Source organism: Anopheles gambiae, chromosome 2, assembly GCF_943734735.2.
Source record: "Anopheles gambiae chromosome 2, idAnoGambNW_F1_1, whole genome shotgun sequence".
NCBI classification, from domain to species: Eukaryota; Metazoa; Arthropoda; class Insecta; order Diptera; family Culicidae; genus Anopheles; species Anopheles gambiae.
Genome location: NC_064601.1, coordinates 93,714,723 through 93,739,879, shown reverse-complemented (window position 1 = coordinate 93,739,879; position 25,157 = coordinate 93,714,723). Strand labels below are relative to the sequence as shown.

Here is a 25,157-nt window from a genome sequence, read left to right as displayed (position 1 = left end):
TGCTGCTGCTGACGAAACATCAACCAGTACCAACGCACCCAAAAAATGACCTCCCCAGGATGTTTCCCGACGCTGGACAAAGCGCAGAAGGAGAAAGAGGAAAGAAAACGAATATTACCAAACGTAATTGCTGCCAACGTGACCGCTCGCGGCCGGTGGTAGTTTTCTGAGGGATAAATATTTGATTATAGACCCCGTTGCTCAAGGAGATGGGTCGTGGGGAGGAACTGCAAACAGTTGGTACTGTGGGTAGTCGCGATCGGTGTTCTGTCTTTACCCGTTTCTTTCCTTCCTGTAACTGAAAACCGTGCCAGCTCACCTAAATCTAAATATCCTTTCCCGCCTTTCACGGCTGGGAGTCGGTTTCCATAATTCACCAATCAATTTGCAATTAATAAATCAAACTTTAAAGTGAATATTCAATCGTACCAGCTACCGAACGGGGGTCCCAGCTTGAAGGCAATGCCACATCGCCGATCGATTTGATGGAGTGATTTCAACAGTGTGCCGTTTGGGGTCCCTTCGAAGTTCAAACCGCAAATAATTTTATGTTAACGCACCGTCAGCTAGTGGTAACGTTTGGGCATGAACGACTTAATAACTGTTTCCTGGATCCCCTATGCGCCCGTTCGGTCGTAAAAGAGGTTCAGGTGAAAGGAGTCCCACGAGCTGTCACACGGCTCGCGCTGACTGTGTGCATGTCAAAACGATTCACAATATTTTGTAATGACAATGTGAATTTTTAAAAAGTTCAGTTAATTGTTGCTTCCCCGCACTAATAGCAAGGCCCGAATGGCTCAATGAATCGTCGAATGATTGCTGATCGATACTTCCAGTGAGTTGAATCCGGTTCGAAGGACTAAAAGTTTCTGACGATACAGCACTCTGTACGTTCTTTTTCTTCAACTCACTTTCCAGACATCTTACTTGATAAACGCAAACAATTATACACTAACATTTGTGTGTTTACCCTTCCAATATAGAAAACATTGCTTCCCCATCGCTAAACTTGCCAGCCAGACAATTAAATTGCTCAAACAATCATTCGCCCGCTGATGGGAATACATAAAATATCTTCATCATAATAGCTTCGAATGAAAACACGCAATCGCGCAATCGCACTCCGAAATGAGGCCGTCGAAGCTGTCGAACTGCCGGTCGAATGCGGCCGTTCTGTTTTATTCTATGCGCGATCATGTATCACTAAACCATTATCCGCTGCTCATTAAAAACAAACGATTGTAACGATCATATTTGCTCAGTTGCGGTGGCAGTTCTCAGAAGAAAACCCCTTTCCACAGTTTCCAACTCACTCCTCCCCCCCCCATTAAAATGATGTGAAAATCCTTGTCAATAATTGCTATCGACCCTCCCTTTGCCCCAAATGCGGCATTGAGGTATTGAGCAACGATTGTGTGATCCATCCATGGCATAATTACGATGTAATGAGCGCTGCTGGAATGAAATGCAAATAACAGAAAGTGCAATAAAAGGTAAAATAAAATTCTATTGAAATTGAAGAATAATTTATAAAAATGCTTCATAATTAATCCAAAAACATGATTAAATGTGACATAAAGAAAAGGTTTTCTCCATCATTTGCATTAAAATTGTAATTTGATCAACCAAAAAAAAGCCACTTCTTTTCCCTAGTCTTACCTATCCGTTGAAAAAGAAGCTTTTCGATCGAAATTACCCTTCTCCCCAGCACAGAAAAAACCCACCCCTTTGCTAGCCCATCGACAGCCGCGAAGGAGATACGCTTCCGCTGCAACGCACGCAAAACAGTGCGTATCGTTCGTTGCATATGTACTTGCCCGTGCAGCGCCTACTTATGCCCGCTGCCGCCAAGTGCGTGCGTTTCTTTTTCTTGCAATTTCGCACGGATGTGCGTCACTTTCTTCTTCTTCGCCCACGGGGGTATGATGCTTTCTTTTCTTCCCACCTAGGTCCAACACTAGGTGTGTTCTTTCTGCCGCGTTCGGCTCGGCCTGCACGGCTTTTCGCACAAAGGCACCGCCTTCTCACCGGCGAACCCGAAACCCTGAATGGCGTGTGCGCTGCTGTCCATGCTGTTTTTTACGCTTTGTTTCTTTTCTTTCAATTTTTGCCCATTTTTGCACAGCACACGGTTCGGTTCGGTCTGTGTGTGTGGGGTGGGGGGATGGGTGAACGAGAAACCATCGCGCTCGGCTATCCCATTGTGTGTGGCGGGTCCCCCCCACCATCGCCATCGACGATAATGGTTGGGGAAAGGAAGCTTTGATCGACACGCACCCGGCATCGAATGGTGCTTTCCGATTGGGGCAACGCGCTGCCGTGTGTATGGTGTGCCTGCTCTATCCACCGGCCAGCAGCGGCAAGCGAGCGAACGAGATGGAACGAACGAGTACGCGGGCCATGCTTTTTGCCCTGCGTGATGGAGGGGAAATAGTATTCCATCATCAGCGTCGTCATCATCATCATCACCATCGCACTGCCGTCATCGTCATCTGGGAAGTTTGTTCGGAACGTTCGCGCGTGAAGAGAGCGAGCATGAGAAAAAGAGAGCGAAATATGGCGGTTTGTTTTGACAGCTTGGCTCTCTCTCTCGCTCTCTCCCTGCCCACGAGGTGGTTGTGTTGGTTGGGGGGTGTATTTTGTTGTTGGTGTTGTTGGTGCTGCGCCCAACATGCAACCATGTGTTTGATTCAAAATCTTTCGCTCTCTCCGCTAGGTACCGCGTGGTGGTGTAGATAAGGTAAATAAGGGAGAGAGAGAGAACGTGCGAGCTATTGCACGCACACGCACTCAGCAGCGGATTTTCGAGCAGTTTCCACTCTCCCCCGGCGAATGATTGATATCTGTTTTTTTTGTGGGCAACTGTCATTATTTATTTTATGCAGTTTTGTTGCTTGCTTCTCCTTATGATTTATGTGGATTGAATGCTATAATGTTGCAAGGATGCTTGCTCCATGGTTTTACTAATTTATTTATTTTATTTTATATCTTTATTCAAAATTTGTTTTTTTTTTTTTAATTTTAAATGTTCTAAAAGAAGCATCACGCACGTTACTTTGGAGAAGTAAAACGAAGTTATGAAATTTTATAACATTTTAATTTACATTTTAACAAGATGACACTCGGAAAGCTGTTCTTCTGGAGTGAGTTACAAAAATTATTAATAAATAATGTAAAACTGCAACTATATTAAAAAAAAAAAATAGTTACACCAACCAATCATCTTCCAGCCGAACATCTTTCCTAATTCAAATGTATCCAATTCTCACTGCCACCCTCTCCCGCGCAACAATCAAACCGAGCAAGGAGAGCGAGCCGCGTGCTCACCAACACGAGGCCAGCACACCGTCGGGTTTTCGAGCAGTTTCGGTCCCACAACATAGCCAACGGCATACGGCGTGCCGGTTTCTGGTTTGTTTTTGAAGCACAGTCCCCTCCTCCCACCACAGCAGCAACCCGTCATCATCATCGCCATCATCATCGCCATCATCATCGCCGCGTTGGTACACAGCGGCAGCAAAACACGCACACGGGACTGCACACCAATCGAGAGAGCGGCCGCCGTAGCAGAATCGTTTGAAATGCCGTAGCGTACGGACGGTGCCCACGACACGAGCGACCGAGCGACCGAGTGATTTCTGCTGCCCGACAGCGACCAATGTTCCGCGCGCGCAATCGCAACTTCTCCCGCCCTTTAACACGTGTGCGTTTGTGTGTATGTGTGTGTGCCAGTGAGTGTGTATGCAGTTTCTTAACTGTGCAGCAGGCGTCTCCGCGACAACAACGCTCGGTTTTAGTCTTCTCGTCATCCGCGGCACACATCTCCCACGGCTGCACGCGGCGCGTAAGTGCAACACGGCAGCTTCCGCGCGCGCCGCAAGTTCCCTATTTGCGTAATCCCGGGTGTAAGTGTGTGTGTGTGTGCGTTTGTGCTTGTAAGCAGGCGTTTGAGAATTGTTGTGCTACCGGAAGTTGTCACAGTGGTACATGGGCGTGTGTGTGTGTGTGTGTTTGATGTGCCTGTGAAGAATGTCGTTTGATCGTGGTGGGTTCGGTGGGTGGGTTTTGGTTTCTTTTTTCCCTTTTTTTCGTGAACGATCCCACAAGTGACACAGACTCGGTGCAAAACGGCTGCACTGCACACACAACGACGGTGTGACGCTCTGGAACGAGCGGCATGGCAAGTGGCCGGGCCCGAGAGGTTCTTGTGTAATAATTATTAAAACGTCATCAAGCGCAAGATGTTGTACGCAGACAAATACCCCCCCCCCCCCCCCCCCCCCGCTCGGTAATGCTCGTCATTGCCACAGGTCTGTGGTCTGGCGTGTGTGTGTGTCGGTGTGTGTGTGTGTGTGCACAGTAAATGTGAAACCGTTTAAGTCTCGTTTCGCCAAGAACACAGTGACGGCGACGAGCTTGCGGTGTGTTTTGCTTGGACCGATTTTTTTCTGTATATGTTTTGCTGCTGCTGCTGCTTGTTGCCGGTTTGAGAAATAGAGAGCAAATCTCCAGCCAAGCACTGGCAGGCGAACAAGTTAATTTATCTACTAGCGCTCTGGCGCACGGCGCAAACAGGTGCTTCCCCCGGCGTCTCCGATTCGGGCCATAGTTTAATGAGCCAATCGTGAGCATATTGAGTGATTTGGAGCCAGTAATGGAGGGTTTTTTTGTGTGTGTGTGGAAAATTATTTAAATAATCCAACGTTTGCGACGTTGGAAAGGCAACGGCAAAGCAAAGTACTTGTTGATGGAGCAATTGTTGGCATCACAAGCATTTTTTTTATAAAAAAGATATTAAGAGTCACTTTTGTCACTGTGCGACACTTTGCCTTTGAGTGAACTTTTGCATGAAATTGCATAAAATATTCCCCACATTAGCCAACAACACCCTCAGTTGGGGCATTTTATTACATCCCACTCCCACAATTCTCAAAGTGTATGGCGCTCGTATTCAAATTTAGTCACACTTGACAATGGTTCAGAGAAGCAAATAAATGCCAGCAAAGAAAAGGGACAAAACAAAAAAACAACTCCAATTAAAAACACCTCAAGTGCGCTCGGAAAGCCCACCGAGCATTAGCGCATTAACCGCATCTGGCGGGTTGTGTGACTGTGTGTATGCTGGCCGTGATTATTTGACGACGCAACCCGAGCAAAGCGGTTGAAACCCTCCGGTACGACCGGAAAGAAAGCGTTAGAAAAATGAACGGGAAAAGTAGAAGGGAAGAGCCACAAACAAACCCCTCCTCGGACCGAAATACCAACAAAACGCGCAACAAACCGTAAGAAATCGAAAATAAGCAGCAAAACAGTCAGGGCAAGGGCAAGGGCGAGTCGGAAACTGAACGAACTAAATCCGCACGCAGATGCGGAAACGAAGAATTAGGGAATAAAACAAGGAGAGAGAGAAAAAAACAACAACCGACCAACACACGGGAGCAGTGGGCCACAAAATTGGAGGAAATGATGGAACCATGCTTAAGCACACACACACACACACACACTGGTTGAGTCACGGACAATGGGGAGGGAAAACGGGAGGCCTCAATTGCCTCACAAATGGTGTTTCTATAAGACAATTTAAAGGTGTCCCCTGCCTTCCCTGTCAATGCTCAGCTTTTTTTATGATCGTGATTTCTTGTGGTCTATTTCTTATTTACTTCGCTCGTTTTTTTGGGGAAAAGAGCCCTCTCCATCCACGTCCCCAACCAATTGCTTGGGTGCCGGACCGGTGAGTGAGCCGGAAAAGTGAGACATTAAAACGCGATTAACTGTCCAACGACATTTTTGGACAGCACAAGAACACATTTCCTCGCTCGTACACTTCCAAGTCGAAGAGCGTAAAACGTTCAGTTCATATAGAGTTCATGGAGGATGGTGTTTGAAGCACTGAAGACCTCAAGGGGTGCACACCAGAGTAGACTAGAATGATCACAGACACTTGCTGCACTTTGCTGCTACAAAGCAAAAGCTAATCGAACCTCTAATTGGCTGTCAAAAGCGGACTTCTGCATGTGTGTGTGTAGTGTTGATGATAAACGAACAGTGGTTGTCGATAAGACTTACCAAACCCCTAATCCCACAAATTCACCGGCTAGCACGTGGTTTTGTTGTTAGAAGTCTCAGTGTGTGTGTGTGTGTGTGTGTGTATGTGTGTGTGTGTGTTTGTGTGTGTGTGCCAGTGTGAGAGACCTGGAGAGTTACTGTGGGACGAAAAACGGACTCAGCAGATGTGTCGAAAACGAAACTCACCGAAGACTCGCCGAAGACTCCGAGTCTCCGAGACGGCAAAGGATGTCTTGGTGCGCTCTCGGAACATCTACGTCTCGGTGTGTGTGTGAATGTGTGTTTGTGAGGGTGGATGGGTGGTTTTCTCGCACAGTCACAGGACCAACGTGTTTTTTGGGTTGACTTTTTGGATGATTGCGCTCTTCCCCATGGCATGCTCGAAGTAGTAGACGTAGAATCCATCTCGTGCATTTTTAATGCTCGTTTGGTAATGTTTGTGCAAAAAAAAAAAAAAAAAAAAAAAAAACAAGCAAGCTTATGCATACTTTATTTCCATCCCCCCAAAAGCGCAGGTACGCACAGCACAGTTAGGCCGTGGTGACAAACTTTAGCGTTTGGCAGTTGTTCGTGTATCAGAATTGGAGAAAAAACGTGTGAAGAAAAGTTTAAACATAAAACTAAAGCAGAGAAGTAGAGTGTGTGTGTTTGTGAGTGAGTTAAAAAAGTGAGTGTGTGTGTTGATCTTGAATTGAAGTGTCAAGCATGTGTCGGGAGAGGAAAGATACTGTGCGCATGCAGTTCTGTGGCGCTATTTCATGCGTATCGCCGATGTACAAACGTTAATTTTGAGTGTGCGTGAACGTTAAGGTGACGTAGTGAGCCAAATTTTTGTGAGGTTACAAAGCGCCGTCACATACACTCTCCAGCATCAAGTGAAGCTCTAAAGACCAGTAACACAATCGAAACAGGCGGCTCGAGCACCGTGTCCCGCTCGTGCAGCACTCCGACCAGCCGCGATGCCATCGGACACACCACCCCCGTCCGCAACATCGGTGTCCCATCCGTCACCAGCGTCGAGCCATCACGATCCGAACGATCCGAACGCCCCGCCCAGGGACCCGGTGGACCGATCGGGCACGGGGACGCCCGGCCCCTCGGACCACCCGACCGGTGGTCACCTCGGTCACCATCAACCACCGTCGAGCTCGTCCTCGTCCAGCTCGTCCTCGTCGTCCTCCAGCACGTCCTCGTCGCTCTCATCCCTCTCCCTGAAGCGCTCACTGGAGGAACCGCTGACCACCGCGAAACCGTCGCCCCCTTGCTCGCCCCTCACAATGGATCATCATCATCAGCACAAGGCCGCCCGCCAGTCGAGAGCCGCAAGCCCGGCCGGACGTTCCACCCAGCAACAGGCGAGCCCAAGCGCCCCCGGAACCGGTGGCTCTTCCTCCGGTGGTGGTGGTGGTGGACAGCAGTTCTGTCTGCGCTGGAACAACTACCAGACCAACCTGACGAGCGTGTTCGATCAGCTGCTGCAGAGCGAATCGTTCGTCGACGTCACGCTCGCCTGCGACGGCCAGTCGATGAAGGCGCACAAGATGGTGCTGTCCGCCTGCAGCCCCTACTTCCAGACGCTGTTCTTCGACAACCCCTGCCAGCACCCGATCGTGATCATGCGCGACGTTAGCTGGGCCGAGCTGAAGGCGATCGTGGAGTTTATGTACAAGGGCGAGATCAACGTGAGCCAGGACCAGATCGGGCCGCTGCTGAAGGTGGCCGAGATGCTGAAGATACGCGGGCTGGCCGATGTGAGCGGTGATGCGGGCGAGCCGACGGGCAGCCGGGCCGAGCGGGAAGCGGCCGGAAGCCGTGGCCCCGAGGAGCTGGATCGCGAGGAGCACGGCAAGCTGCTGAATCCGCTGGCGATCGTCGGAAGCTCGCTGCTCGCCAATGGTGCGGCCTCGGCAGCAATGGCGGGCGGCAATGGGTCGAACAGTACGGCCACGAGCGGATCGGCCGCCGTACAGGCGGCAGCGGCGGCTGCGGCCGCGAAGAAACAGCGAGCGGGCCGCGATCGCGACACGACCAAAGAGCACCGGATGGACGCACGGCTGAGCGAGTTCGCGCGCGACCTTTCGCGGGCCGATCCGCACATCTCGTCGCGCGACATTAGCAGCGTGGCGGCGGCTGCGGCGGCGGCTGCCGCGGCCGCTGCCGGGCTGGCGGTAGGCGAGTGGCCGCTCGGAGCGGCCGGGCTAGAGGCGGCCGCAGCGGCCGCCGTTCAGGCCTCCACGCCCAAGAGTGCACGCAAGCGCCGGTGGCCCTCGGGCGAGCGGAGCAGCATCGGCAGTCCGGCTGACAGTACGCCGGACCAGCTGGAGGTACCGTCGCCGATACCGCCCACCCCGTCCAGCCTGGCACAGTCGAGTGGGGGAGGCGGAGGTGGTGGTGGTGGTGGTGGCGGTGGAACAGGAAGTGGTGGTGGTGGCGGTGGGTCGAGCAATCCGCTCGCATCGTTCCCGCTGCCGCCGGCACTGGATACGGCCGCGATGGCGATGTCGTCGCTGTCGTCCTCGATCGCGAACCATCCGGATGACATGGAGATCAAGCCGGGCATCGCGGAGATGATACGCGAGGAAGAAAGGGTAAGTTTGCGGGGTAATTTCAGTAAGGACTGGATGCTTTGAAGAAACTGAAATCCATTTTCGGTTGTTTTCCATTGGAGTTTGCCTACAATTTCCTCATTTTTCACACAAATGTCCACCTCAACCTTACTGCCAACTCTAACTCAATATTTGCTCCAAGAATAAAACACACTGCCCCGTGCATCAGCGTAATGCCATCGATTGCTGGTAGAGTGGGGGCCTTCTACCTTTTAAGTAGAATTTATTCGCCTGCTTCCTTCCCTCGCTTAACATTCCACCACCACCACCCGGCCAAGCACTTAGGGTCGGATGGAAACTAGCTCAAGCACTAGCACCCTCCCACCACCAGACGCTTAACTTATGACAGTCGTCGGGCAGCAATATGTGGCCGCGATGAAAACTGCCATTAGAACTGGGAACTCGGTTCCCATTCTTCCTCCCTGCGGCACTCCCGTCTGCTTCGGTGGCGAGGGTGCATTTAAACCATCCGGTCCTATTTCTGGCTTTATTCTTGAGGCTATATTTCATTTAAAAATAGCAGCCACTGTGTCGTTTGCCCGTCTGTGTGTGGTTTGCTGGAAGTATGTACCGTATGCTCTTGCCAGCGGATGCAACTCGGGCAATGGATGTAGTTTTGCGGTGCGAGGGCTGTGACCACCAACGCTCACTCAACACGATCGATCGGGACTTTGCAATTGGTCCCGGGCAGCATTGATTTGATTAATTCTAAATGTGCTACTTTAATAAGTCTTTATAAGGCCGTGCTGGAGAAGTTGACCTATATCCGTCTTGGGGGGAAAGAGAGATAGAGTATTAGAATGCATCAATTCAATGTAGTGACATGAAGCGCATGCAATTCTTGATGTCATTTCACCTTTTTCGCTGAAGTGCAGTGCACCAAGCACGAAGACGATCATGATGATGATCATGCCCCAGGGATGATTTCTTCTTTCCGTTTCGGAAAGCATATGTTCTTTCATTTCTAAACAAAACAAGCGGCCTTTAGAGTTCAGAGTTTCATTCTGAAAAAGGGGTAAAGGCGTGTAAAACGAAAGGGGGAAGCTAAAAGCAAAGTGGCTCGCCGCTCCATTTAAGGGTGGAGAATGAAAGAGACGAGCCGCAGCGTTAGCTGGACGGGGGAGGGAAATTAAATATATATAATATTAGTGTGCTGAGTATGTGTGTGTGTTTGTGAGGGAGTTTTTTCTATGTTTTCCTGTTCTCTCGCATCCTCTTTGCCTTTTTCCCCGATCCCATCCCATCGGCGTTTGCGAGAAAGTGAAACGAGAGCGTTAAACCGTGCGGAACACTTACGGGCAAACGGCAGCGCGACACAAAACAACACCCACGACCGCGTTTTGTGACGAGCCGCGTCTCTCTCTCTTACGCGCGCGATGCAGACCAATATCAATAACGTCTTATGCCGAGGGGGGAGGCCATTACACGCTTGCTTTAAACAATATCCACGCTCCGTACCGCAACCCTCCAGCGTGCCATCAAACCCCGCGAAGCCGCATACGCAACGAAAAGAAAACTGTCCCGTTGGAGTGGGAGCACGCACATTAAAATAAATAAAATGTGTACATTTCTACTTTATGCTCTTGCCCTGTCGTCTCTCCGTCCGGCCTCCCCGCCTCCATCACCCGAGGCCCCGACGACGGCCTCGTAAAAAATCATAAAAATAATAACACTAATATAAATACTCCGCCGTTTGGAGTGGCGCAAAGCCGGAGTCGCGCTCCGGTCTTTGGTTGTGGAGAAGATGTGAAGCTCCATGAAGGGGGAAACAGGGAGTGGAAAGAGAAGCACACACACACACACACGCGCGCAGTTTGGCGAATGAACCAAATACAGGGTGACGTAGCGTTGTCTTGCGGTTAAATTGTATTTTATTAATTTATCGTACTATAACTTTGGTGATTAAAGCAACTCCGACAGCCAGGGACAAGCTGTGAGGGGGAAGAAATCGAAAGATTTGGTTCAAAATATGTTCTGTTATCAGACAGTTTCGTTTTTTTTATTCGGTGGTTTATGCAAATCAGTTGGAAGCTATTCAACTTTCAGTTTTCTTATCTGTTTACGTCAAAGTGATAAATTTTTCTCTTAATCTGTTCCAAATCCGTTGATTGTGCCGTAATGCTAGTAGTTCTCTAATTTATGCCTTTTCTGTTAGTTAAAATGTGGATTTTAACAATACCCGGACCGTTATTTGCTTCAAGGTGATTTTTGGATTGTGAATTTCTTAAAACTATGTTAGTATCTTTAAAATGATCTTTAACCCTTCTTAGTGAACCAAACAGTTTAAAAATAGACGTCGTTACGGTAACCGGCCTAATAAAACTGGTAGTCTTAATGTAAAAATCAAGGTTTGTGGTGTATTGAATCATCTCGACGATGTCAGACATTGTTGTAAAGGATTAAAGAATAAAGCTTTTAATTCAATTTTTCTGAATTGAATACTTTATTTTCTAAAATGCCTTAAAAATGAGCTGTTGTAAACGATTTTTAGGAGTTTTGAATCTTAGATCATAAATGAACTTAGACTGTACTTGTTCATATTTTATTCTTTACAAAAACACTGTCAAAGACGAGCTTACATGCAGAATAATAAAACATTAAAAATAGTTCCACTCCTCTGAAAGTAAACACTCTCCGATGCACCCTGTCTTCGAACCGATGTCAGAAGCCCAGAACCTAAAACCCACAAATAGAGAACCCAATTCTTCGGAACCGCTCCCCGTTCGACCTACCATCCCGGTTTCCATCCAGCCCGTGGGTCGATCTTTTGCTTTTTGGGTTCTGCTTGGGTTCGATTTTGTTTTGCGCGGGGTTTTGCGCCCGGTTTGGAAGAGCGACCGAGAAGAACGGCGCGCGCGATCGGTGTTCGAAGTGTTGGTAGGAAGTGCTCGTTACTGTGCGCGAAGCTGGCGGAACTGTTCAGCTGCTCTCGAGAAGCGGAAGGAAGGAGTTGGGCTGTGTACGCGACGATAAAAATATATAAATTATAATTTATTATTATAACAGCAAAAACAGGCGCTCTCGTTCCCCGTTTGCTCGCAGCGAGCGAGCATCAGAATTTTTGCTCAAGTTTGGAGCAGAAGGTACGCGCGGGGGAAGGGTGGAAGAAATCAGTAAAACGAGGAGGGAAGGAAAAGGGAGAGGAAGCGCGCCGATGGGGTGTAATAAAATGTATGATGTTATTAATGAAAATGCCTACGAAAGTAAGTGCTCTTATGCTGTTTTCTTGTTTCGCTGGCTGCGGCTCGCCCGACCCGGCACAGTGTGGCAGCTTCTTCTGGAATATATTTATTTCTATTCTGCTCCAGCACTAGGCAGGCCGGCGTCCCTTATCGCCGTGTCTTCTTTGCTCTTCTTTCCCTGCTCTTCCGGCTTTGCTTTCAACTTCATTTATTACACTTATATTATTCTCCTTCCTCTCGCGCGCCTTTTCTTCCCAACCCAATCTTTCTCGGCTGCACGGCCTAAGTACACAGAAAGTCGTTTCTGGCGTTTTAACCAGCTCCGTTCCCTCACTTCACCGCTTCGAGCGGGGTCGATTGTCAATATGTATGTATGCTTTGTAGCATACTTTCTGTGTCAAGATCTAGATCTGCTGATGGGTATCGCGCGCACCACAGCTCCAGCGCAACCGACGCGCAACAGCGCAAACCGACGACGCACGCGGTACTGCACCGCTGACTGGTGGGCCTTTTGGGGACGACAGGTGGGGGTGAGGTGGCAAACAACAAACGGCAAAACAACAACAACAAAACTGCGACTCATAACGGGGGTGACCGTTTTTCTTTTATTTTTATTTGCCTACCCCACTCCCTTTCCTTCCCTCTTACCACGTGTGATCCACGAGCATGTTTTTTTTGGTTCCGGTGGTGGAGTGCACAGACAGATGCGACAAGTGAAAATGACTGTCAAGTTGGGCTGAAGAAGTGGAAAACTTTAACGCAGCGAGGGTGGCACATCATGTGCACTGCTGACAACTTGCTCCCCAATGCGAGGAGGAAGAAGAGGAGAGCCTCCAAAAAAAAACAATGACATTAGCACGCATCGTTTCGTTTCGCACGCGCGTGTGACGATCGTGTTTTATATTTATATTTTATACAAATTGTATCTTCACACAGAGTTCGCCGAAGCGACTTTACGCTGTTTAGTTTTATGTTGGTTCCTTTTTTCTGTTTTTTTGTTTTTAACGGTTGTGATTCGGGTAATGCTGTTTGTTCGGTTACATTCGTTCGGAACGACAACGCTTTGCCCAAGAGATGTCATTAGGCGATAGGGCGATGGCGAGAAAAATGAGTCACATAAAAGCCTACCTCCTAGAGCGATGTGGTGGCGAAGCACTCGGGTGTGGGTCGGGTTCAAAATTGCTACATTTAATTTGTCTCTTTATTGTGTTTGCCGAGCGAAAAATGTGGTTTGGTCCCGTTAACTGAATGCGTGCGTTCAATGGTGTGACAGTGAAGTTCTAAGGGGAATCGTTTGGTGCACTTACGTATTTGTTTAGCCTTTTCTTTTAAATGTTTGATGTTTTAAAAAATCAATACACAAGCTTGTTTGTCTAATCAAACTAGCTAAACTAAAACAATACTAACATGTTGAAGCTTTCATCCGGAAATGGATTAAATAAAATAAACATCCAACTCCAAGGTTGTAGTAAAACTAGCAAACATCTGATCAATCATAGTCGTAGCCCCTCTTGCACCACTACGGTCGTTGTGCCATTCTTTACCAACACACTCAACCCAACACTTGCTGTACAGTTTGTACAGCATTGCATGCCCAGAAGGAGAACAAAAAATAATAATTTGACCGGCACTTTACAATAACACCGTATTGCGCTCCTACCGAAGGAAAATTTACAAACTGTCTGCACAAATATTGACAAGCCGCCAGTACGCAAGGTGGACCTATGTGTGTGTGTGTGTTTGTTCAGTTTTTGTGCACCATCTCTTCAAGGGTCCACCGATTGAGGTCAAAATTTTGGTTTGTATATTTTTGTACTTTTGAGGGGGGAGGCTGCTATATTCGATTATTTTCTTTATCACCACCGACGAATTATTATATTCGCCTTAACCGACACATGCGCAACAGGTGAAACCAAACAGGCGCGACGTTGATGAACCCTCTCCCGGCCCCTGGCGGAAGAGGGGGAATGGGAGGTGCGCGTGGGAGAGTGGTAACTGGTCGATGTAATAATTGAGCATAATTCGTAGATAAGATAAAATAATTGAACAACTTTACTTTTCAACCGGCACCGGCACACGATTGTCGCCGGGATGGTACCGCTCGAGGTTTTGAAATGTATATTAACCCACACAACAGCATATAATAAATTTTGGAACTCATAACCCATACTGGGGTGGTGGCATTTGCCCTTGGTTACAAGTTTTTTTTTTTAATTTTATTGTACTTATTGTGAGCGGCAAATGTAGTGCCGGTGTCACAGTCAACAAGTTTATTGCTGTTTGAAACGTTCCAGAACGTCGAGTGTCGGGCCACGCCACACCACACACAGCACACACACACAAGCCTTATCAAAAATGTTGTAAAATAATTGCCCCGGCGTGCTATTACACGGCGAGCCGTGGTGTTGATGCTTAAATAGAAATAAATATATTATATCAATTCACGCCGGCCAGTTCGAGGCCATCGCCGCCGAACGAAAGCCAGAGGGAAAGAGAGGAAGCAACGGATGGACACACAAAAGGGCATCATTGTGTTCGCTATCGTTTCCATACCCCCTGATCACATGCTTGTGCGTGTGTGTGTGTGTGTGTGTGTGTGTGTGTGTGTTTTGGGGCGGCACAAAATGTATAAAAATTTGATAAGCGACAATTAAATTCCATTCTTTAATCAATTTATTTTTTATGATCTTTTTTTTCGCCTCGTCTCCCTCCATTTGTTATGTGCATTGTTGTACTGTTGTCAGTTTGTTTGGTGTCGCAAGATGAGCACGATTCGGTTGGCGATATAGTCGCGGTCACGCTAGAGACAAACGGTTTGCTTGTGGAGAGCTCCACAATTGATACACGGAGAGGGGTGCAGGGCAGGGATGGAAGCAATGACGTCTTTTTAATCAGGCCGTGACTATGCGGAGTTTCAGCTTTGTTTGTTTTTTTCTTCCCAAGACTGACCCATGAACAAAACTGGAGAGCGCTTACGAAAGTGACAATGTTTAGGCAAAAGGTTCGGTGGATCACACGGAGTGTGATAGGATTGAATGGGTTGTAAAACGGTTCTGCCGAGGCAATTGGTTAATCATTGATCGTTTGTGCGAGATAAAGGCAGGCGATGGAGTGTAAAATGATAAGCGGACAAGAGGTGATCAATAAAATTATTCATTTTGGATAGTTACTTCATGGCATGATGCTATGATAGAAATGGCTGGTGTTGAACCAATTCTTGATAAAGATTGATTTTCTTTGAGACGGTGTTTGTACTTTATGGTATGAGATGACGCGCTTCTTTCTTGCGCAGAGATAAGACATTAGAAAACGCACAAGAAGCATATTCATAGCTCGTAATGCTTGTCTTCTTTTATAAACTCAATGTTTTTTGATTGCTATAGCTTTGCTGTAGTTACTTACTTACTTATCCAGCGCTACAACCGTTTTGCGGTCATGGCCTACCTCAGAAGTGTCCGAAACCACTCACTGGGACTCAATTTGGGCCCATCACGTCTCCTCTGTCCTCGTGGACGGCCTAAAAAGACTTTACGGGCTGGGTCGTCCGTTTCTATGTGTACAACATGGCCAGCCCACCGGAGCCTGGTGAGCTTGATACGCTGCACAACAGTGAGGTCGTCGTACATCTCATATAGCTCGTCGTTATAGCGGCTCCTCCATTGTCCTTCCACACATACGGGGCCAAAGATCCTTCTGAGCATCTTCCTCTCGAACGCCGCTAAGAGGGTTTCGTCAGATTTGGCCAGTGTCCATGTCTCAGTGGCGTGCTATATAGTCCTAGCTTCGTCCGTCGCGACAGGTTCTTTGAGGTGAACTGATTTGTCAGGCTGTAGAACGACCGGTTGTCAGCAATCGTCGTCGCTGACCTTTGACACAAGATAGGTGAATTGTGGGACGACTTCAAAAGTGCGTTCACCTATCTGTTCGTCACGCTTACATAAGTTTGGATTTGTTATTGGCAGGGCCGCTGATGTTGCCACCATCAGTTTGGTCTTTGCCTCGTTTATCTGCAATCCGAGACTCTCAGCTGCCCTTGGTAGGCCTCTGCTATATAAGGAGAGCCGCAGACCAATGATGTCTACATCATCAGCGTATATCAGGCACAATAGTTAGAATTATCAACTTCTCAATAACATTCAAACACATATTCCAACGACATCTTCATTGTTTAGTTCCGCATTTGATTTGTTTTGAAGGTAGTTAAATTGTTTATAATAATCTTCAAAAAGATAAAACATGTAGTCGTAGCTTGTTCATCAAGTATTTGAAGCAATCAAGCAGATTTATAAGAAAAAAAGGCAATAAGCAAAATTGTACTTCCTGTAGAGTATGATCTTGGACCAAAATAGCAATCGCAACAAATTTTCAGCAACTTTATGGTCAGAAATCGTATACAACTGCTAATAGGAACCAAATGAAGCTTAAATAAATACGTTTAGCTATTAGCATCATTGATGTTTTGCCAAACAATCCATGCCATTTGATCTGCTTGACACTTTTATGTTTAGAAAAGCTAGAAATTCAATGAATCTATAATCAGTTGGTAGGCTTCTAAGAAATGGTACTCAATCTTGTGTCTTGTGCAATGCTTGTTTTTTCTGAATTAAATAGAAAGATGACATGGAATGATGTCGTCAGAAATAAATGGCAAGCATTCTTCTTCTATTTGGCGTAACGTCCTACGCGGACATGCCGGCCTGTACAAGGCTTTCGAGACTAAGAAGAGTAAATGATGTACTTAAGATGTATTAAACCTAATAAAACATAACAATAAAAAACAACTTCGGTACTTCAAAACTTGAGCCAAACTCCAGTAGTATCAACATGTTGTTAATGTACCGAATGTAGAATACTGTTTTAAATGTCAAAATGCACCATTTGATTGTTCATTAGAGTATACGAGATAAATTCTCTAGTAAACGGATTAAGGAACAGTTTTCAAGACTGAACATGAATGAAACCTCTTTATATTGTAGGAAATCAACAAAAACCACAACTCTTTTTGTTTGCTTCTCTTGCACTCCAAATACGCACTCCAAAATCAGAAGCTCGCTTGCCGACGGCTTTTCCATGTGTATATTTTTTTTTTTCAACAAGTTTTACTTGCCAGACGTTACCCAATTCTGTGGCAATTGTGTTTTATTTTTAAAAGTCACAAGTAAATTTTGCTCCGTCATTCTACCCGGCCTGGTTTCGATTTGGATTTTTTGTGTTTTTTTGAGTGCATAGTATTATGTCCCCCTAATCTTGCCACTCGTAAATCAGTAGCTTTATTTGGTGACAGGTTTCGGTTCAGATCGCTTCATCGTTTATTTGATTTGTTTGCTTTTGTACTTTCCAAAAAAACAATGTGTAAGATTATTAGCGATTGTTTTAAGCATTCCCCCGTTCGCCCAAACTGTTGCTCATGATTATCAGCTAGCATAGTTATTTTTTATATAACTTTTTTCTTTTTTTTTTCATGTCAGTTAGTTTCAAGGATAGGTGCTCAATTAGTGCTGAGCGTAGAGCGATGATTGTAAGTAAAAGGGAGAAAATGAAGGAATTGATTTCCTGTGGATTTTTTGGTTTTTTGGAATGGAATTTGAAATTGCCGAACAAAAACACACACCCCACATGGATGAAGTGCCACAATGCCAAATGCGGTAGAGGTCAGTTTTTGTGAGAGGTCAGTTATGGCGATAATGTTATCAACGCGAAGAAGCAAACACTGCGAAAAGGGGCCCGAAACTAGGCAGAAACTCATCCAATTCGCTGTCCTTCAGCGGACACTGAAATAAGAAAAAACGATTTACATGTTTTTTTTGTTATTGTTGTGTGAGTGTATAATAGCCTCGTTGCATAAACCACGGTAGCGAACGATGCGATCGATGTTTTGTGTTATTATATTAGTTATTTTTTATCACCTTGATAAGTGAGGCTGTTGTTCGTATGTGTGTGTGAGTGTGTGTGTGTGTGTAGCGAGCAAACCAACTCGTCGAATCGGCCGGTGTCGAGGTCTAAGCGTAACTATAATTATTGCCCTAGCTCGAGCTCGTAATGGGTCGGGTATTGTCTATATTTGGAAAAATGAATAGCGTTGGTTGTACAATGTAGGCTGATTCCATTTGGCGGCTGAAGGTTTGCTTTTAATCGTTATTTGCTGTATGAATCATGTACAATTGTGCTTGGTTGTTCGAGAGTATTCGTAACTTTGCGCTTAGTTCGCACTGCTTGTTTCCTTGCATGCATGTTTGGCATGATTTCATTTCAAATTAAAAAAATGTTTTCAAATTTTCCATAAGTACAATTTAAGTTTCTTTTTATCTCCAATGCTGCTCAGTAATTAACATGAAAGCCGTAAAGCTTTGTATGACCTCCTATTCACTTATTTTACAGTCGTTGCCGCTTAAATTAGGCTCCAACTAACCAATTTTTGGCACAAACATACCAATTGTTGACAGCATGTTTCAATGTTTGCATCTGCCTAAGCATTTTTTATAGTGCGCATAAATGTTTGTCCCTACGGCATGTGTGTTCCAAAATTATTAAACAATATTAAGTGAAGTAATGAAAAATTCGTTGACGGAACTTATATTTTTAATTGTTACGCCGACTTTGGACGATTTAATGGAGTAAAAAAGGTTAGTTTCAATGTACAGAGCTGTAAACAACGTCTTGAAAAATTATCATATTTAAATGTCTTTTTTCCTACCAACAACAACAACAACAACAACAAAACAAACAAATTATCAGTCAATCAGTGTGTTTGTGTTGTTAAATTGTAATGAATCCTATAAGAATAAAAAAATTGTTGACTTACAGAGAAAAACAGGTGCGTTATAGCCAAAAATTGATGCGTTGAAGTCAACATTTAGCGTCAATCACTGTAGCGTATGATCCAAGATCTAAGATGCAACTATTTTTTTGTAAATACATTGTTTTTACAAGCTCAATGTAGCTTCTTGTCGCTGAAATTGTGCTGCAGTTTTAAGCAGAGTGGAAAATATTTTTCCATTCGCCCACACAGTGTGACTAACAGCTGAACCAATAAAAAAAAAAACAAAAGAAACTGAATGCTGCCATACGAAAGGTGGAATGTGAAGGAGGTAAAATAATTAGTTTTATACATAGTACATGTGTGTACCAGGGCACACACACTGACACCCACAGTACGGTCCAAATGAACCACCTATTACGTCGTTATTGTTCGGTACGGGAATGGGCAAGGGGAAATGGCGGGCTGAAATGGCAAACATAGAAAATGCGCCCTACCAACCACCGAAACCGTATCAACCGACAACGACAGGGGGGGCGACTGTGGGAGCAGACCATTGAAAAGTACAAAAACATAAATAAAATGAGAAATAATTGTGCTTACAATGCAACACAACCTGGGAGGAGGAGAGTGGGATGAAGGCAGATGGAAGGGAGATGTAAATGTTACAAAAGAGCGAGTGAGGGAGGGAATGATCATTGTAACAATAAAGAAAGGGTTATCAAGGAAAAAGAAAAGCCTATTCACATCGATTGCCAACACATCAATGGTTTGCAATAAAAAGCGATAATCACACACAGCGCCTAGAGAGCGCCTCGGCCAAGCTCTTTTATAATAAAGTCGTTGCTGATGGCGATCGTTACACATACACACACACACGCCCCTGCATTGCAAGCACCTGCCCTTGTTGCACGGTGCAATCTGTCGATGGCACTGAAGAACAATAACTGCATTATTCAAATACCGAATATCGTATATATGTGTGTGTTGTTGGAATAAGTTATGCCTTGCTATCTCGTGCGCGCGCGCCTCCTTTCAATTTCTAAGCGTGGCCCTACTGTTGCTACTACTGCACTGTCTACGCGCTCGTTCTTTTGCAATTACCCAGGCGGCCGCTTCTACCTCAAACATCCAGCAACATTAGCTTCGTGTGGACGCGTGGACGGCTGGTGTTGGTGGGTGGTGGTGGTGGTGGTGCTGCCACACAATAAAGCGCTTAGTTGTAAACAAAATTAATACTTTATTATTAATAATAACACATGCTCACTCTTTGCTCGCGCTCCTGAGTCGTCCAGTGGTACGTGAGCAAACCAGATCGGCGGCAAATAATAAATACACGATCGCGCGAGCTGATTACCAGCGGCAGCGGCTACACGGCCACGCAAAACGAGCGGTGGCAGGTGGACCATGGAGGGGGTTCATAGTTCGGCTGCACTTTGCACACACACATTGTGTGTGTGTGTGTGTGTGCATAATGCAACTGCAATTGCTGCTGCTGCTGCACGGAACCCGATCGAGAGAAAGAGAGATGCAATCGAATCGTTCATTTATTACCATTTTTTGTAGCTTTTATTTTGCCGCTGTGTGTTTGTGTGCTCGTGGTGGCCGCTATTACCTCCACAATCATTTGCACACGCTCCACCCGTCACCGTCAGAGAGGGGGCCTAGGGGATCACCGAGGGATGGCAAGGGGTGAGCTGACTCTTTGATTCTTTATTATAAAGCGTGTGGTTTGCCCCTATTGTGTATCACGTGTCGTCACGTGGTGCATTGTGCAAGCAATTCTCGGAAGAAAGAACACTCTAAACGGTGTAGAGGGTTGGGGGGGGGGGGGGGAGCTTCATGAGCCGCCCTTACGGGGCAACGACGGGGAGCAGGCACCGTGGTGTTGTTTATTTATTTGAAGAATCAACGATTCCCAAAGCCGTGAAACCTTCAATATGGCACGTTCTAATTGCTCGGTCATCACATCACATTTCTCTATTTATTGAAATGCAACTGTCACGAAGTGGGGCTGTCTTTCCACCCATCCCCGCGCGCCCCTCCCCTCACCATTTTGGCCACACGTTACACATACGATCGACGAAACGTGTTTAGTAAGTTTTCTTTATTCAGAAAACTTCTTCACCCATGCCACGGTGAGATTCTGGTGAACCGTTTTTGTCACGTTACTGGCCACCGCTTTGTTGCCACCTTTGGAGCGTTTTGACATTGATTTGCTCCACCCAAAACATGCTTTTGTGTCACTTGTGTAGCACAAAAGGCCCCCCTTTACGTAAGCTTGATTACACACACACTGCAGCCCGAGCTTCAAAAGAGTTTGTTTTAGTTTTGCGTTGTGGAATGGCAACTGTGCAGCTCGTCTGCATGACCATTTGGGGCTACGGCAAAAGGGGCTGCAAAGGCTACAACGGGTCGGCTAGAAGGGTAGGAGAGCGTGCGGGAAGCGGTTGTTTTGCAAATCAAATTAAGCTGGCTTTATATTTCATCGAGTCGTTTAATATTTGATTATTGAACAACAAAAGGCCGGATGCATATATGATAAGTGGAGTGAGCTTTTTTTTCCTCCTTCTCTGTCTGCTGCTGTTTGTTTGTGGTACCACTAGCGGAGCAAATTATGCAAATCATTTTCAAGGTTGCAGTTTTGCTGCATCTATTAATATGCGGTGCGGTGGAAGTAATGACAGTAGGAGCTATTCAGTAAAAATCCATTTTTTTGTTATTAAAATGTTACCTAAACATTCCACATTCGTTTCAAATCTCTGTCCCCGAAAGACACCGTACCCCTTCACAAATTGGTATCAATCCGGTACCTTCGTTTAGTGTCCCCGCCAACGCCATCGTTGGTGGGAAAATCGATTTTTAATGAGCCATGAACATGCACACTTGTGCCGTGAAGAGCCGCACAACCGTGAACCGACCGGGAGGTAAATGGGCCTGCCCAATCTTGCTCTCATAATCCTTTACCACTGTGTACGACGTACGGCGAGTGTCCTGGTTTCCTGTGTTTTCCCTTGCCAGCAAGTGGGCAGCGAACATTAACTCCGCTCGGGGAAAGGTGTCGCCTGGAAGGTGCAGTAAGCGACCCCTACCGGGTTGGTGGGACAGCTTTACGCGCCTGCCTGCCTGACCGTACGGGCAACACTCAGGCAACGGTCCAGTCCAAACCGTTCGCCTGGTGGGTATTTATTTGTATTGAATTTTATCTAACAAATTAATGAGGAGAAATATCGTGTTTGTGCCTCCAGGTCGCCAGGTACTAGTCGTCATGAAACAGAAAGAGAGAGAGAGGAAGAGAGAGCGTCTAGTGCCGGTAAATAATTATGCAAATTGTATATTTTGCAAGCTTACGGATATTTCTCAATAACGCCGAGGTCAGAGATTTTAACTGCCGGTCGCGCAAAAGGATTTCCTCCAACGAGAAGGTACGAACCGGCCCAGAAACCAAGGTCCCTCTTTACAGCCTGTGCTTAAATGTGAGGATATCGGTGAGGCTTACAAAACACTGCTGCCTCCATTTACACAGACACCAATGTGTCCCACTCATCCTTTCTCCCCTTCCCTCCCAATTGGTCCTTTGCTGCAGTTTCGATTTCCGCGACCAATGTCTGCCACCGGTACATGCTCTTTCTAGCTCGGCAAAATCTCGCGCCACACTGGAACGCGGTGAGCTCCCTTTCGTTTTTCCTGGTTTTTTTTTTGGCGCGAAAAACCTCTCACTTCACCCTGTTGTTTGAGTCCGAGATGAAGCATCCACCCCAATTGCAACCGTATTGGTGAGAGTTGGCGTGTGTGTGTCCTTGTTTTGGGCGGGAGAGCTTCGATGATGATGATGATGACTGAGCGCGCTCGCCAGGAGGACAAGCGCACTTGGGTGCCTCTCGAAAGGACGGTGAAAGGATGGTGGAATATTTTCCCGCCACTTTTCGCCATCACCGGAGCAATCCGGACTGACCGGCTGGAACGGTTACCTCTGCCCGTACCTCCTGGGAGCCCTCCCTTTAACCGGTTGCCTTCCAATCGGCGATTTACAGAGCGAACAGCGAGTGCCGTCGCCGCCGGTTTTTGCAACATTGGCCGACATAAATTGTGCAGGATTAGTACATAAAAGATTCAACCGTGCCGCCTCGAGCGTGCTTCGTTCGTTCCCCCCCCCCATTCCGTGTATGTGTGTGTGCGAAGGGCCACGTGGCTTTGTATGTAGTGGAAAGGTTTGCGCGATCCTGTGCTTTTTTTGCGTGTCTGTTTGGGGCCGCCTTTGAATGGTTTCAACGATTTACAGCGAGCGGGCGGAAGGTATGGTGTGCGGTGACGGGGAGGATATTCATTGGAAGAGCATTCGCTGAAATGTTTATGTAGGCAGCGGGCTTTCTCGTTCGTGCAAGCAAGGATGTGGAAATGCTGGACGGTCGTATTGGTAATGTTTCTTTTATTGCATGTAAATGGTGTAAGCATACAAAACATTTAGAACCAAAATATTTTAATTAGAAAAAATGCTAAAAATAAGTACAAAGTTTTCGAACAGATACATGAAAATCATTATTGCTCTTTAATACTGTAAAATAAATGTAAACGAAAATAAATACTGTAAAGTAAATGATAACACATGTAAAGAAAGGGGAAAACAAAAAGGAAACTAAACAAGAAAATAATTAAAACATTCTTCGAAATGAGCAGAACAAGGTGGTAATTCTTTAAAAACATAATAATTTCAAAGTTATGGGGGAAAAAGAATAACAAAATTAGTAAAACACATAAAAAATTATAATTTAAAACCAAAAAAAGCTCTATCAACATGCTAACGAACAAAAAAACCGTTCTAAAAATGGAAAAAAAATATAAAAATGTTATATGAACGAGTTTCTAAATTATTACGTAAAACTTAAGCTCACATTTGAACATGTAAAAACAATTGGCTTCTATAAAGAACCAATACAGAGTCAAAATAAAACAAGCAAAATATTCATGGGAGGAAAGTATATAAAGATAAAAATCAAGCAAATCGTAGCAACGCGCCTTATCTTACTATACAAAAAATAAAAAACCGACTTCATTGAGCATTTGTGTCAAGCAACACACCCACACACACACACCCATACAGACCGCAAAAGTACGAAGCGAGAAGGTTAGATTGAAATTACTATTTGGATACTGTGCATAATGTATAAAATATTATCCATCCCATTCCCAGTCCACCGTGCTCTCTTCCTTGCACCGCTGCCAGTAGAGCCCGAACGAATCGAACGATCGTTACGAAGCTCTCGAGGAATACGGGGAAGCAAGGGGTACACAGTGGCAGTGTTGGAGCAATAAAATATTCATACTATTTGCTCCCGTTCCTCGCCCCCGAACCCTTGGAGAAGCCACGGAGCCGTGCAGTCGTTAGCTAGTGTGTTTGGCTGGGCAGGGAGTGGCATGGATTGGAAACGTTCCAAACACTCGCTTCCCCCGGAACCTTAATGCAGCTCCCAGTGTGCGTGGAAGCGTTCCCTAGTCCCTTCCGAAAAGCTTGCCGGATGTTACTGTTGGCTTCAGCGTGAAGGATATTTACGCCTTTCGGCGTAAAGTCGGGAAAATCGGAACAGCATTCATGGGCCAAAGTAAGTGCAACTGCAACACCTTGGTTTCATTTGAAAATTGGCTCACCTGCTGCCCTCCTGGAATGTGAAAAGGGTCGGTTTAGGCTGCCAATAAACCCGATTGCGTGGCTTTCCTCCATCACTCTCCCGTCAAACGGTAGCAGGAACCGCTTGAAACATTTGGCGGTGGTTAAGTTTTGCGAGCCAGGAGCCAAAATGATTGACGTTAAATTAACCAATAATTCATCACTTCATCCTCTGGCTCTTGCTTGCCGGTGCACACGGGCGGTGCAGGTTTTTCCCTTTTTTAAATATTTTATACATTCTGAATGAATAATTTCAAAAGGCTTTCTTCCCACCCACGGACAGGCGCAGACCTCATACTTTAGCTCTCTTTCGCACGCTCTCTCTCTCTCTCTCTCTCTCTCTCTGTGGCATCGGAATCGATTCACGCGCGAGCCTGCCTTTCATCCCGTTCCTTTTGAGCGTTACTTTTCAAATTTGACCTCTTTTTCGCTTTTGCTTGTTCGCACCGCTTTTCCTTGACTTCAGAGGAAAGAAAAGCGCGCGCGAAGGAGCAGCAAAAAAGCACACTGTCAGGCGCCTTTGCTTTGCCAACCGAGCAAAATACATCTTCCCACTGACAGGCTGCGCCTGGCGAGCGTTCGTTAAACATTGATGGTGGTGTAATATTTATGCTCCGCTTGCACTGGCGCTCCTCTCCTCGCCTTGCTCATAAGCTTCCCTAGTGGCCGTTGGCTTTCCTCCACCGTTTGCTGCTCCTATGAGGAGGAGAAGAAAAAAGGTGAGCTAACTTGAAGTGTTTCCTGCAAACTTTCAGCTTCCTCGTGCCACACGGCTTGCCGGGGCAGAACGCGTCGCAAAACACACTGACACTTTGGCATTATAACGACAACAAAAACGCACACACAAAAAAAAGCTTCATCTCATGCATACATATAAGCCA

At 46.2% G+C, this 25,157-nt stretch overlaps 1 protein-coding gene across 14 annotated transcripts in view; it reads left to right on the top strand.

Annotated features, from left to right (window-relative positions):
* The first annotated feature begins 3,551 nt into the window (after window positions 1-3,551).
* The window catches only part of LOC1276686 (protein bric-a-brac 1), a 141,900-nt gene continuing 120,294 nt past the window's right edge, over window positions 3,552-25,157 (top strand). For 5 of the 14 annotated variants that reach the window (XM_556692.4, XM_061648168.1, XM_061648178.1 and 2 more), the window contains exons 1-2: window positions 3,553-3,905; window positions 6,577-8,654. In XM_556692.4, the coding sequence (XP_556692.4) occupies window positions 7,026-8,654 (1,629 nt within the window). In that variant the 5' untranslated portion in view covers window positions 3,553-3,905; window positions 6,577-7,025. Of the gene's footprint in view, window positions 4,046-6,576; window positions 8,655-25,157 lie in introns of all 14 variants that reach the window. The other 9 variants (XM_061648170.1, XM_061648180.1, XM_061648174.1 and 6 more) reach the window with 7 other exon arrangements.